At 38.1% G+C, this 14,795-nt stretch overlaps 1 protein-coding gene across 5 annotated transcripts in view; it reads left to right on the forward strand.

Moving 5' to 3' along the window:
* Nucleotides 1-14,795, forward strand: part of kcnq5a (potassium voltage-gated channel, KQT-like subfamily, member 5a) — a 142,469-nt gene that overhangs the window by 108,573 nt on the left and 19,101 nt on the right. For all 5 annotated transcript variants that reach the window (XM_037538723.1, XM_017722712.2, XM_017722736.2 and 2 more), the window contains exons 4-7: nt 5,102-5,277; nt 6,343-6,468; nt 8,245-8,355; nt 10,093-10,188. In XM_037538723.1, the coding sequence (XP_037394620.1) occupies nt 5,102-5,277; nt 6,343-6,468; nt 8,245-8,355; nt 10,093-10,188 (509 nt within the window). The remainder of the gene's footprint in view (nt 1-5,101; nt 5,278-6,342; nt 6,469-8,244; nt 8,356-10,092; nt 10,189-14,795) is intronic.

Genomic DNA, 14,795 nt, shown 5'->3' on the forward strand with positions numbered 1-14,795 from the left:
TGATCTTTCGAACCTGTCAGCCAGGGCAGGGCCAGGATGCTCAACGGAAAAAGCTGTATCTAAAAACATGGCAGCCAAAGAGATTATGGCTACTCTTACGTTAGCAGATGAGGTGAAAAAGAGAAATGTAGCCCGTGTGGTGCTTGATGTCTTTACACATGGCCCCATGAGAAAGTGTTTAATAGAATGTGTGTCAAATGTGTGGTAACAATCTGGTTGATAAAAATGACGCTGAACCTGACTTCCTTCTTAACGACTTGTTTTTTACATTTTCCTGTCCACCTTAAACAAGGCCCGAATGTCACAGCAGCACCAATTAAGGTGGACTGGAAAATTTGGAAAAGAAGCAAGCTTCAGACTTGTTTCATAACTGAGAATAGTGGCTGACAGTGAGGCTAGACATAGACTTTTGCACTTATGCCTTGCAGGGATGTCTCTACAAAGTGAGCATCAGAGTTGGATATATTGAGTTGTCATCACCTCACCTGCTAATAAACTACATAAATTGTGAAGGATAGAAAATTAAGCTAGCTAAAAGCCATTGTTAATGGTAGCTAACACTACATTCCCAAGCAAAGCCCCCATCTGCTGATTTTGTCTGCTGGCTAAATGACCCAGCTCGCTGTTTCAGACACATATACCAACAATAATATTTGTAATATTCTTTTTTTTAAAAGCAGAGACTCCCTAGCTGATTTTGGCTGAAATATGACACCTTACAGTGCCTATTGCCAACTCAGCCACTATAACAAAGCAGTTGTGTGAATTTTACATTTGAATTTGAATTACATTTGAATAGAACATCTTTCTAACTAAATATTCACTTTGATAATGCCATTTGAAAAACATCATTATAGAGTGAATATGCATGAGTTCAATTACATTTTATTTATCGTTTTGACACCATTATTGCATAATCACAATGATTCCAAATAAACGTTCTTGGTATGTATGTATGTATGTATGTATGTATGTGTGTGTGTGTGTGTGTGTGTGTGTGTGTGTGTGTGTGTGTGTATGAGAGAGTTCGGTTGGAGGGTGTGGAGGTCTTATCTGTCTCTGAGTGGATGCTGATGCTGATGGATGTTGTTGGAAAGCTAAAGTGGATGGGGTAATAATAGCAGGACTCCCAGGGACTGGATCAGTGACTAAGCTACACACACATGCATGCACACACACACACACACACACACACACACCCACACACGCAAACATACACACACACAGAGTAAAGAGGAAGAGCCTGATGAGATCTGTGCAGTCTCATTTTAAGCCATGGCTTTGACATGCCAATTCTCGTTGAACACTTTAGCAAAATCCTTTTTCATTGTGACTACTAATTTATGAAATTGTGTTAAAGTTACATTATGTAAGTTATGGGTATTGGACCTTTTTGGTGGAAATGTGTAACATTTTTACTGCTGACTGTGCTTTAATGAATCTGATGATTATAAGCACACTGAAAGAGTATTCAAAGATAACTCAAAATTTGTTGAAGCACATGTCTGCCAAGGATGAAATTTAATTATCTACTGTTGTCATCATATCTTCATCTGTATAATGTTGGTTTTGGATTTGAGATCTAAATATTGAGCTAGACTAATTCATAAATTTAGAATTTTACACATTAACCTCACAAACACAGCCTCAGATCTTTTAAATTTACACATTAACCTCACACGCACAGCCTCAAATCTTTTAAATTTACACATTAACCTCACACACACAGCCTCAAATCTTTTAAATTTACACATTAACCTCACACACACAGCCTCAAATCTTTTAAATTTACACATTAACCTCACACACACAGCCTCAAATCTTTTACACATTAACCTCACACACACAGCCTCAAATCTTTTACACATTAACCTCACACACACAGCCTCAAATCTTTTAAATTTACACATTAACCTCACACGCACAGCCTCAAATCTTTTTGTAATCAGAGAGTGACTTTTCTTCTCCAGTCTTAGCGCATAGTGCAGGTTTAAAATGTAAGTTTCTATACAGTGGTACAGTTGTTTTATCTAGGGGGGGGGGGTTCTATGTAAAAATAAGTTAACACATCCTCTATAGAGCACATGTAATGCACAGTTACTGTTTATTTGCTTAATTTAACATATTGGGAAAAAATTGGAAAAAAACCATGAAAAATTAAATTATGGGAAAAAAAGTTATTTTTAGTGTTTTTTTTTTCCCTACTACATTAAACTCAGCAAATGAATTGTATGCTACAAATTGCAGAAAAGTGTCATATTTACGTTTGTTCCCTGTAGAGTATGTGTTATTTTCACCTTGACTAGGATGTTAAACTCATCTATATGACTATATATGTACTATATGACTGTATATATTGTTATTGTTATATCAAAATGTTCCATTTTAGAGGTATATTAGTGGAAGATATTTATAAGATTTCACATATCTGCCCATTCAGCATTTCTTCTGAAATCCAGTTTGTTAATAGCATAGTTTCATGTTGTTTGGTGAGTGGCACTGTTTGCCTGGAGCGAGGAGTGGCTTTTTAGAAAGTTGGAGTTTTGGTGTTTTCTATTTCTCTGATTCCACAAGCCTAAGTCCTTTTTCACGCATACTACCTCTGGGTGACGAGTGATGCGGCAGCGTGACTGCTACAGCCTTTTATACACTCAGCATTTGCACTATAGAACGGCACAGCGACCTGTACTTGAAATCCTCACTGATTGCAACAGTTCTATAAACATAATACAAATAATCTCGTGTCGTCAATTTTACTATGTGAATGGCAAAGTAGATTGTGTTAAAAGCACCTGCATTTGTTAGCTCTTTAGAGTTTCCTGTGTTGTGATTTCAAGTATCTACTGGAAACTGCCTGTGTAGCACAAATGTGGTTTAATTTAGCTTAATCTCCTTTTCATTTACTACCAGTGCATCCACGACTGTAGATTGTATTTTGTCAGGAATGTAGGTATATGCTGGAGGAAACAATGTCGTTTTTAAGTTGTTTAAAACAGCTGGGATAAGCTATTAAAGTCACTGCAAGTTTGCTCATATTTTCATGGCCAAACAGTTACATAATAATTTATGACTGTCAGTGCATGCTTATACTGATCTCATGCCTAATAAAGGCATTTACTTGTAATCAGTTGTGATAAAGCACAGAAACATGCAGTGATAACTGATCTTGAAACTCCAGTTAATTTTTTTCTTCAGGAAGTGAAAGAGGAATGAGTTTTTAGGATACATTTTTGTTTAAGTTGGCAGCAGACTTTAAGACCGAACATAAAATGCTGTTAGCAGTCTTCCTAAATGTGTTTTCCTTAGCATAGTTTTATTAAGGGCTGTTGGAAAATATGTGGTAGATAATGCTCAAGTAAGCCCATCACAACCTTTGACTCTCCAGCTGACACCTCAGATTGGCACTTCTTCATCAGTGTGGTGGTTAACAAGACACGAGGTCCAGTTTCCCCGTAATGAGAGTATTTTGAGGACACAAAGAAGAACGACCTTTGCTAAATGAAGGCTGAGCTCTTTATTCAGTGTATTCATTTAAAGCTTGTTAAGACTCACCCACCTGTACACAGTGCATGGCCTCAGGCCTTTATCCAAGCGCAGTGACCCTTACACACTAATTAACAGCCTCCTTTTCTTGTTCATCCAGGCTGCAGAGTTGTGTAAACACATTTAACACTGTGATCATTGTGTCAAAATACTCTCCTCTCCACATTTGTTATCCTGACTATATGAGTTCATGACCTCTTTGCTTTTGTTCTTGCTCTTTTGTGGTGGGCAACAGTGGCTGACATTACATTTGTTGCTGTTAATTGACTGAATGAATAAAAGATGACTGTGTAGGAGAAGAAACATCCTAAACTCCATTTCGCGAAGATCAGCGTAGTTTGAACATTAGTTAGTTGTTCAATATTGAAGGCCGGAAGTGTTTTTTTTTCTGAGTAAATATATACAGGGATTATACCTGCCCTAGCCCTCTACAATTTTCATACTGTTCTGTTTATGTCTGACTGTGTTAAGGCTACAATGATGATCTACATGATAAGTCTACTTGTAAATGATGTTCATTGTGGAAAAAAAAGAAAAAATTATATAATCTAAATTTGTCATATTATAGATACTGTCACTTTCACAGATTGCAGTACACTACAGGAAGCATTGGGGCAGTGTGGCTTTTCTGAAAAACTGATGAAGTGTTAATGCTGGTTTCAAATTAGTCGATCAATCAAATGATAGGTGATAGATTAGTCTAATCATTAGTTGCCTCCCTACATTTTTTGCAGCCACAACTAAGAGTAATGAAACCTTTTCACTGCAATGCATATGTAATTGTAATTTTATCTTAATTTTGTAATGCATGTGCAATTTTAATAGCATCTTTTTTCAAATTTAGACAAAAAAGTGCTCTAGTAAGGTCTTCACTATGTTTCAACACCATAAAGCATTCAAATCTGAATACCAGAGAAAATGAAAGGCACCCTTTTATTTTGTTCTTTTTTCCATGTTTTTAACTATCTTGTGTTCTGCTTCATGTGTGTGAAGTTCTGGAAGAAAATACGATTTGTGGGATTTGAGCAAAGAACAATATTATCCCAGGTCAGGCGGCCGTGGGCTGGAGATGAAATTTTGATTTGCTGAGAGGATGTGGCTTCACTGGCCCCTTCTCTGCCTCTGATGTGTGTGTGTGTGTGTGTGTGTAAGGGAGAGAGATGACAGACATGTGAAATAGCCATCAAATTTCCCGTCGCACTGCGCCTGTTTTCCAAAGTAGCCTCAGAAAGCTCTTTGAAGAAACCTGTAGGAATTTCATAGGTACTGCTTGGTGCTCTTTGCGTTTGATTTGGGCCTTGTTGAAACAGGTTGAGACAAGAATGACAGTATAAAGTGTCATAGCCATACTGGAAAAGCCATAAAAGTCTGATTGACAAAATATACTGCTACTGTTGGATTTTGTCCATCACATAAGGCCGTACTGTAATGACTAGCATTAATTTCAGTTGATTCAGCTCTCATGTCGATGGCATTGTCAACAGCATACAAACAGCCTTTATGCCGGTGATGTGTAAATGGATATGGTGCTGAAACAGTCTCTTTCTCCATGTCATAGATATCATTGTGCTCATTGCGTCCATTGCTGTGGTGTCAGCCGGAAGCCAGGGCAACATTTTTGCCACGTCTGCTCTGCGAAGTCTCCGCTTCTTGCAGATCCTGCGGATGGTACGCATGGACAGAAGAGGGGGCACCTGGAAACTGCTTGGATCTGTAGTCTATGCTCACAGCAAGGTATGTGGGGATATGTGTATGAATGCCAACTTAGGGTGGACAGTGAGGGGCAGTTTTTAAACCTATTTCCTAATCTAATAATAGACATTTAATTTGGGGGAGGGACATGGATGTAAGAGTAGAATTCGTGGGTGAATATATTTGAAATATTAATAATTTATTTCACGTTTGATATTATACACTTTAATACACTATTATACACTTTCAGAATTATGTTGTGTTTGTTAGAAAGGCCTCTCCCCAGCATACCCCAAACACCCCAACACACCGTGCGGCATAAAAATTTCCACCTGTAACTGCACTTTCAAACTAATGCATTTTCGCAGGCCAGGGAAAGAACCCAGAGTAAAACATACAGGGTGTGTGTGTGAGTGGGGGTTTTTAAACATAAAATAAACTAAAGAAGATACCATATGCTGCACTTTTTTGGTACACACAGTAACCCAGAGTACTAAATGAATAATTTCTGACAATGCAAATAAACTGGTGAAATAGCAAAGGTGACATACTGTCTGTAGTCTACAGTCAAATTCAACAGTCCAAGGCCAGGATGAGATCCAAAAGCATGGACAGATGATGAATGTGAGTGAGGTAAAGGCTTGCCAGGTCATGGTCTTGAGTGTGTGTGAGTGTTCCTGTCTACTAGGATTGTGACCCTGCTTTCAGTCTGTCTCTCTGCAGCACTGTCTGGGCTGTTGCTCCTGCAACGAGCCATGGCCAAACCACAGACTTCCTCATCCCTCAGAAACCCACCATTTAGTGGACAGATTATGGGCTTCAGCTCCCCGCTGAACACTGTGGTCTACGAAACAGCCTCTTTACTCCTCTATCTCTTCCTGGCTTATGAAACCCATGTCCCATCAAACTTCACCAGCAGTGCAAACACCATGACCAGCACATTTGACAAATAAATGAATGTACTTTTCTATTCCCATCAACCAAGGAAAAACCATCATCTGTTTGAGTGTAGATGACATGAACTTGGGTTGTGGTGGTGTCTTGTCACTGCTAGTTAGACTAATGTTTTGGCAGGCTATAAAGCTGTATGCTGTTCTGTGTCTCCAGGAGCTGGTGACTGCCTGGTACATTGGATTTCTGGTACTGATATTTTCCTCCTTCCTGGTTTACTTGGTGGAGAAAGAGTTTAACAAGCAGTTTGCTACCTATGCTGATGCCCTTTGGTGGGGAACGGTGAGTCTGCCCAAAATGTTTTTACTGCTTCTCACTGTTTCTCAGATGTAGTACTGCTGCTCTTTCATTGCTGCTCTTTCGTGCTGTGTGGGAATATGTTAAATCTGGAACTAATGTTGCATACCTTGAACTACAGACACAAATCACATAAGCACTACCTGCCTCCTGGCTGGGTAGGCGCATCACCTTGGTTGGATTTATTTGCATAGTTCAGGTCCGTTAAAACTTTCCATGCATAGAATCCCCCAAACTTGAAACCAGACCTATCATGCACCATGTGACTGTGTCTGACAGAACCACAGCTTTCTGTTGAAAACATTTGAGATATATTGTGATGTGTTGATGTGCCGGAGCAGTGCAAATGCAGCACAGCACACCACCATATATATACACCGTATATATACACTCACACACACACACACACATACACACACATAGTGTGTCCATCAAATGAAGTGGCCCAGAATTACTTGGAAAAATGTCTGCTTCCGTTGACTTACATTGTAAGTAATGTTTTTTATTTCTCTTATAAAGTTACCACTTTGGAGAGAAAAGGTTTTGGTTCACACACACACACACACACACACACAAATGTATGTGTGTGTGTGTGTGTGTGTGTGTGTATATATGTATATATATATATATATATATATATATATATATATATATATATATAATATACGTATATTATATATATACATATAATATATACATATATATATATATATATTATATGTATGTGCGTGCATGCATGCGTGTATGCGTGCGTGTGTGTATGTGTGGCCATTGTCACAGTTCCTCACCAGTGGAATTAAGAAATCAATAAATGTAATTTTCTATTCCCATCAACCAAGGAAAAGCCATCAACTGTTTAAATGTAGATGACATAAGGTCACTTTGTGGCAGCGTCTAGGCATTGAATCTTGCTTTTAGAGGGTTGGACGCACCAGCTGACCAGTACTGGACTCGGATGCTGCCACAAAGTATTAATGCTGGGTTCAGCCCAGACTTATGTGCAGAGCTGCCAGGATGACTGTAGTGTAAAAGAGAAAAGCAGGAGAGCAGGAGTCTGGCTCAGTGTGTGTGTATATGTGCACTCCCAGTCCTCACTGAAAGGCCACAGCACACTCAGAGTTTGACAGATCGCTCACTTTTACTGGATGTGTTGAATTTGCTTTGGCCTGGGCTGTGTTTAAGTATCCCCTGCCTGCAAGAATCCGAAGCTTTCACTTACTGGTGTGGAAAAGGAGCAGGAGCTGTTAGACTAATGCTTTTTTTAATGCAAGCTACCGATTTATTACTCTTACAGAGGGGACAGAGGCAACACAAATGGCTGTGTGGCTGTAACTCTAGAGTAGGCCTTTGTTTGGATTTAGATATTCATGGCTGTTTAATATGGCAGATTGGACAGGGGTTGTTGTAAGTGGAGCCTTGCGTCCAGCATGTGGCTTTTACAGTACTGCAAGGTGGCCTTTTGTAGGAACATGATCAGTACAGACAGTGTGGGACTATGCACTACACTCTGGCCAGTTTTCCATGCAATACCCTGCACGTGGTCATTGTGTGGAGAAAACCAGAACGTGTGCGGGCTCTTCCCTGTCTTCCTCTGCTGATTGAAGGAGGCATCTGGGCACTGGTGTTTGCTCTGGACTTGTAATCAGTAGGGTAATCTAACTCCATTTGCCTGCAAGGAGCTGGTACGCTTCGGATTTTGGAGCTGTCGTGCACATGGCTTTTCAAACTTTGACCTTTGACCATATTTTTCTGTATGACCAGATCACTCTCACTACCATTGGCTATGGGGACAAGACACCACAGACGTGGCCAGGCCGACTGCTGTCAGCTGGCTTTGCTTTGCTGGGCATCTCCTTCTTCGCATTGCCTGCGGTGAGTAAAGCACAGGCCAGACCAGTCACAGGCAGTGCACAAGCACAACTTAGCGTGAATTAGAGGACAACAGAGAACAACAAAACCAGTAACATATCTTTAATCCACTGGCAGCACCTTAGAGTCCAGTCTGCTGTTGTTTCTTGAATAAATGAGTTAGCCTAGTTTAGGTTTAAAGCTGCATTGTGTAAGATATTTTTTTTATTTAAAATAACTAGCATTATTTACAAAAATGTTTAAAGGGTAGGGGTGTGAAGCTGACGCTACAAAATGTTCTCAAAATTACACATTTTCACCACAGAGTTCCCTAAATCTCCAAAACGTACATACTGTAACTGTAAGTGTGCAATACTATTGTTTAGGAGATACACTATAAGGGTGAAAATATGGAAACAGTAGTTTAAATTTACCAAGAACCAACACAGCACTGCATTTTTATTGACATCTAGTTTAACCAAAATAGTTTTTCTGATAGTTTAATCAAAATAATTTTTCAAAATATAACATATGTGAAAAGCTTTCATGCTTTTTTGTTGATAACAGTCCCTTGCTCTTTCAGAAAAAATGGTACGAAACTGTCACTGAAGCAGTACCGCTCTAGTCACTGGGGTGGTACCCTCAAGGCTACATCTCATTACCTGTAGTCAGAGAATATAATTGTACCGTAATCCACTGAAATCATATTTTCTAAGTTGTCTTGACTCCACACATCCTGTCTCGTCTCCAGGCTTTATTTTATTGTTCTGTTTTAAAACTTTTGAAAACATACAAATACATACTTTTCCACTTGGAAAAACATATTTAAAGTACATAATTGGACTTTAAAACCACTGTTGTACCTTTGAGGGTACATTTGCATTGTTTGTACCTTGATGAACAAAAAATGCACCTGCACAGTACCTTTATTTCTAACAGTGTACCAACCTCCTAATTTAATTCTCTTGATTTAGCTAGTGAAGACTTCAGCATCTGAATGTGAGAATCAGGTGGATATGATTAAGTCTGCAATAAAACTTTGCAGGACAGACACCAAGAACAAAGCAAATTAAGAATAAGTTAATTAAGTTACACTGTAAGTCCATGGATATGTTTTGCAATGTTAGCACAATCAGTTGTATAATATATCCAAAAAAGGTTATGCTATTATCGTTATTTCCTGGCTCATCTAGCTGTGAATATAATCCGAAAATAGGAGACAAATTTATTCTAAGAAGTTATACTCCCTGTTTTTTATACTCGTTTGTTTTGGCCTTATTGCTTAGGCATCTGTGCGTGTGGTAGGTCACGCAGTGATATTAATCCAAGGTGCCTCAGATCACAGTGTTCAGATACATAAACACGTCTTTCCAGCACAGGGACATCTGCCAGCTCTGTGTGGCTAGAACTCTATCAGAAGTGCTGTGTTTCTCTCTGTGTGCACACAACTGAAGATTAATGTCAGTCATATGTCATGTGCTGTCCAAGATCACTTCCAATCACTCATATAAACTGTTTTTGTGAGTTCTGAAAGGCCTTCTTTGTTGTGGTGATTTTCATATGCAGCGTATTCATGTGTCTGAGTGTACACCACAGAGTCCCAAGGCAGTTGTCTGAATTCACTGTCTGTCTGTCCTTGTCTGACCGTTCAAAAGGACGTTCAGAGGGCAGTTAGAGTGGTTCAGTGAGCATCAAACTCTTTGCCATGTTATCAAAGAAAAAATAAAAATAAATCAATTCTGTCTGTGTGTCTGTGTGTAGGGGATTCTAGGCTCAGGCTTTGCTCTGAAGGTGCAAGAACAGCACAGACAAAAGCACTTTGAAAAGAGAAGAAACCCTGCTGCCAGTCTTATACAGGTAAAGACACTGAACTGGATGCATTCAGGACTGTTTCACTGATGAAGAAATAATAACCAAATTATAAAGTCTGCGGTATGTTCAGTCCCTATATATAAAATTAAGCTGTAAAAACTGGTCTTTTTGAATTCACTATTTATGTAATGTCGTGAAAACCTTTACATGTAAATATAACTGCCTGTTCAACCTACAAAGGTTTAGCTCCATCCATTCACATTGAAGTTATAAGTAGTGTTTCAACCTGTACTGCTTTTCAGGTCAGACACAATACAGGGCAGCCAGTCAGTGACACCATTACCATATGTCAGCCTTAAAGGCACAGTAACTAAAACAGCCTGATTAATTATAAAAAAGAGGTTAGAAAATGGCAAAATTGTACAAATTATGACTGCTTTTTTGAGAGTTCTTTTTCCATAATCCCACACATATGTTATTAATGGACTTCAGGGGAAAAGTACAATACAAAGGTGAGATATGGGCTCTTTAAAACTTGTCACCTAGCTCATTCTTCAATCATAGACTGAAGATAGCGGTAAGAATTATATCAGTATAAAATTAATATTTGTGTAATGTTGTTTCATGATATGCATTTTTCCTTGTTGTTGATACTGTGATAGCCCCATTCCTATGAAGCATTAAAATGTACAGTGTTGCTGCAGATTATTACTTTGTGATTAGTAACGTTCTTCTTTTTTCAGTCTTTTGTTGTACTCTGTTGAATATGTGCATTACATTACCCATTAGCACGGGATGCTAAACCTAACAAATGTGCATGTTTGCTATAACCAGGGGTCAGTTTGAGGGGTTGCAAGAAGACACCACTCCCCTGAAAATGACATGACATACGATCCTCCCCCTTCAATACTATTTGGATTCCTTAAAGGGGATTTCCACTATTTGAATTTTCTGCCCAATAAAATGGCTAAGATGTAAGCAGCATCATTCAAAGTGGTTTGATCTACGGTGCTCCATTCTGCAGAAACATACAGAGTCAGAATTATTTGCAATTGGAACCAGACATCTGAAGAGTTTAATTCCAAAATAGTAATAGGCAAGATAGTCCACTTACAAAAATACATTTTGTCAGATTTACCTCTGTTACCATTTTCATCGTCATGTAAAACCTCAGAAGACGTTGAGGCTTATTGGTGGTTTTGGATAGTAAATAAAATGGCTATATTTGCATTGAATACATCACAAACTCTAGTTCCTATCACTACCACTGTGAAGAGTCATTAAGATTCTCTATGATGCACATTTTACATCAAACCACATTCTATTACTTTTTTCACATCTCAGTTGGTGAATTATGCAGAAAATTTTAAAAACTGATGGAATTCCTCTGTGAGATGTCTGTTATTGAAATTTTCTTTACATCCATAAACAAAATTTACAAACCATACGATTTCTGAAAGTAAAACAAACAAGTAATGATCAGGGCAAAGCAAATGCACCTACAGAAGACGTGATTATGTAGAATCACAAAAAACTTTCACTTTTCATTGTCGTGCTATGGAGTATTTAATACAGTATGCAACCACCTACAGGGTTGCCAGATTGCAGTTTGCAGTTTTCTCATCAAATTGGAATACTTTGAAAATGGAGTTGCAAGACAAAATGATGAAGTACCAAAATCTCATGGGCAGGTTTTAAGCAAACTTTGGGCTGGAAATATTTGCTGTACCTGGCAAACGTGCCCCCTGTAGTCAACCACTGACTACAGTCAACAGAAGCTGAAAACAGGTCTGACAAGATGATGATGATAATAATAATAATAATACCTTACATTATGTATTGAATATAATATTACAAAATATCTGAAAAAACGACTTCTGTTCCCCTTTCTTGATCGCTGGCTTCACCATGATTAGTGATTGAAGTTTGGAGGGATGCGAGAGAAGCTACACAGGGTGAAGAGTGGGTTTTACTGTGTGCCTCATCCATTTTATTCCCATCTATTTTTGAGCATATAAAAATCAGCAGTCTCCTGTACATTTTGTCTAAGAGAGGAGAAAATGAACAATAACACACACACACTGATTTCACTAAAGCCCGTTATCATCTATTAGATCCAAAAGAAACACTCACCAATATATATTATGTGTTTCCACGGAAGGAATTCTGCGTGAGGGTTTCCCCAAGGATAATAGTTCTTCATAATGGATATAACCATCCTGCTCTAGAAAAACAGAAACCAATTTGCTCCAAGGTGTATGTGTGTTTGTGTGTGTGTGTGTGTGTGTGTGTGTGTGTGTGTGTGTGTGTGTGTGTGTGTGTGTTACCACACAAACTGTGGTAGTGCACTGAGATTGACTGACGGATTGAAGGAGAATTTTATGTTTATGTTTTTTGTTGTTTCTCACAAAAAGATAAAGGCTCAGAACTAACCACTCTTTCATTTTCTAGGTTGTTTTCCATGATTTAACTGTATTTTATTACATGTTTGCCTGTTGAGTCTATTCCTTTCCCTCTTCCCTGTTTTTAAGGTGAAGACTCTGTCCTGCAGTGTGTTGTTGTAACAAATGTTTTGTTGCTTCAGTGATATAATTTCCAGAATAATGGCACATAATTTTGTCACTTTCTTCACAGCTTTCCCCCCAGTCTTTCCTACTCATCTATTTTTTTCTCCAAAACAACTGAGTTATAATCTCTGGACTTTGAGTCTTTTTGCTTTTGGCCTTTCTCCTGTTATCTTTGGTGGCTTTCTTTCAATGTTTTTTTACATTGGACAAGTGCTGGAAATGAACATTGCTTCCCCTCCACTCTGTCTTTAGCACACACGGGTTCCACTCTGTTTCCTTTGCTCTGTGTATTTTGGCGTGTGTGTGTGTGTGTGTGTGTTTACACTACTGTTCATCAATGTTCTATTCTTGAACTTATATGGTAAAAATTGACATATTATAAACCGGACACCAGAAGATATTTTTAAATATTTTATTATTATAGTTTTTTTTATTTATAGTTTTATTGTATTCATGTTTTTTCAAGCTTTTTGAGAACAGTCAGAAGTAATAGAATTGTTATTTATTTAATATTGTACTATAATATATTATATATTATGTAATTAATTAAATTATTATTATTATTTATTGTCAAGTTATCTGCCTAGAGAACTGATCACCATTGTTTAAACACATTCTGGGTTTAAGATTACATAAAATACAACACTGACAAAATTGTTTTACAGTTATTGAAAAGAGTGAATGATTATTCTAAATTTCCCCTGTATAACACATTCATTTGGTCTTTAATATGTTATTTTTTTACTTATAATTGGGAAAATGCTACATATTATGAGCACAATTTGAGTGAATAGTAGAATATTTGAATATTTATGTGACGAGGAGCGATGAGGCAGACGCATGTGCTGAGAAAAGTGAGATTTATTGAGGGCAAATCCAGAGTCGTGGTCAGAACAGTCCAAGGTCAATGAGCCAAGACGAAGAGAACGGTGGGCAGACATAAGGCAAAGAACATACAACAGAGGCTAGCAGAGAAAAGAATACATCAAACATACAAAACAATTAGCACATTCAGCACATATTAAATACAATGAAATAAAGACCAACGAAAACAAGGGGCAAACACAGGGCTTAAATACATGAGGGCTAACTAGGGATAACAGGACACAGGTTGCAACAATCAGGGGTGGAGTCAGAAAACAAGGGGGCCGGACTGGGAATCAAAACAAAGAAAGCCCATGGACATGTAAACAGATGCACATGGACAGGACTGGGAGGGGCCAATCGTGACAATTTATATGAATTTCAGTATTTTGTAGTAGTATGTACTTCTTTTGATTTAATGTACAAAAGCCTCTGATGAGTAGATGAAATCTTCTGAACACATGTTTCAATGGAAGAGATAAGTACTTGACTTTTGTAAAAAATATTTTTTGTACTATTGACATGGTCAATATCACAAATTTGAATTGAATTGAATATTTCTTCTTTGTTTTATCTGTCATACTGTAACATTGGGGAGCGATGAGTAGGTGGACACATATGCAGAGATAAGCGAGATTTATTTGGGGCAAATCCAGATTTAGGGTCAGAACAGTGCAGGGACAAGGAGTCAACATGGAGAGATCGGGGGAAAGACATAATAAACAGAAACACAGAACTACACATCAAACAATACATACACCACGAGGATACAATACAAAAACCAGCAAGGGACTAGGGAAAACTCAGGGCTTCAAATACAACAGGCAAACAAGACACAGGTGGTAAACACAGGTGAAAACAATCAAGGGCAGGGTCTGGAAACAAGGGGGCAGGAGAAGGAAGAATCAAAACAAAAAGCACATGTACAAGTAAACAAAAGCACATGGAAGACTGGGAGGGACCAATCATGACACATATCCTTTCTCTGTTGCTTTGTTTTCCATTTTTCAATGTTTTTCACAAATTTTCTCTTGTTTGTTCAAGATTTCAGTGAAAGAAAAATTGCAGATTTTTAATGTGCTCTCTGATGTTTGGACCCCGCTGTATGGTTGTATGCAAAGGTTTGGACTGTTTTGCTGCTTTTTTATGCAAAAATAAGTATTACATCTTCTACTGGGAACACATTTCTATGTTTCATGCACTGTTCCTTTTTATTTGCTG

The sequence above is a fragment of the Pygocentrus nattereri genome, chromosome 5 (assembly GCF_015220715.1).
Source record: "Pygocentrus nattereri isolate fPygNat1 chromosome 5, fPygNat1.pri, whole genome shotgun sequence".
Lineage (NCBI taxonomy): Eukaryota > Metazoa > Chordata > Actinopteri > Characiformes > Serrasalmidae > Pygocentrus > Pygocentrus nattereri.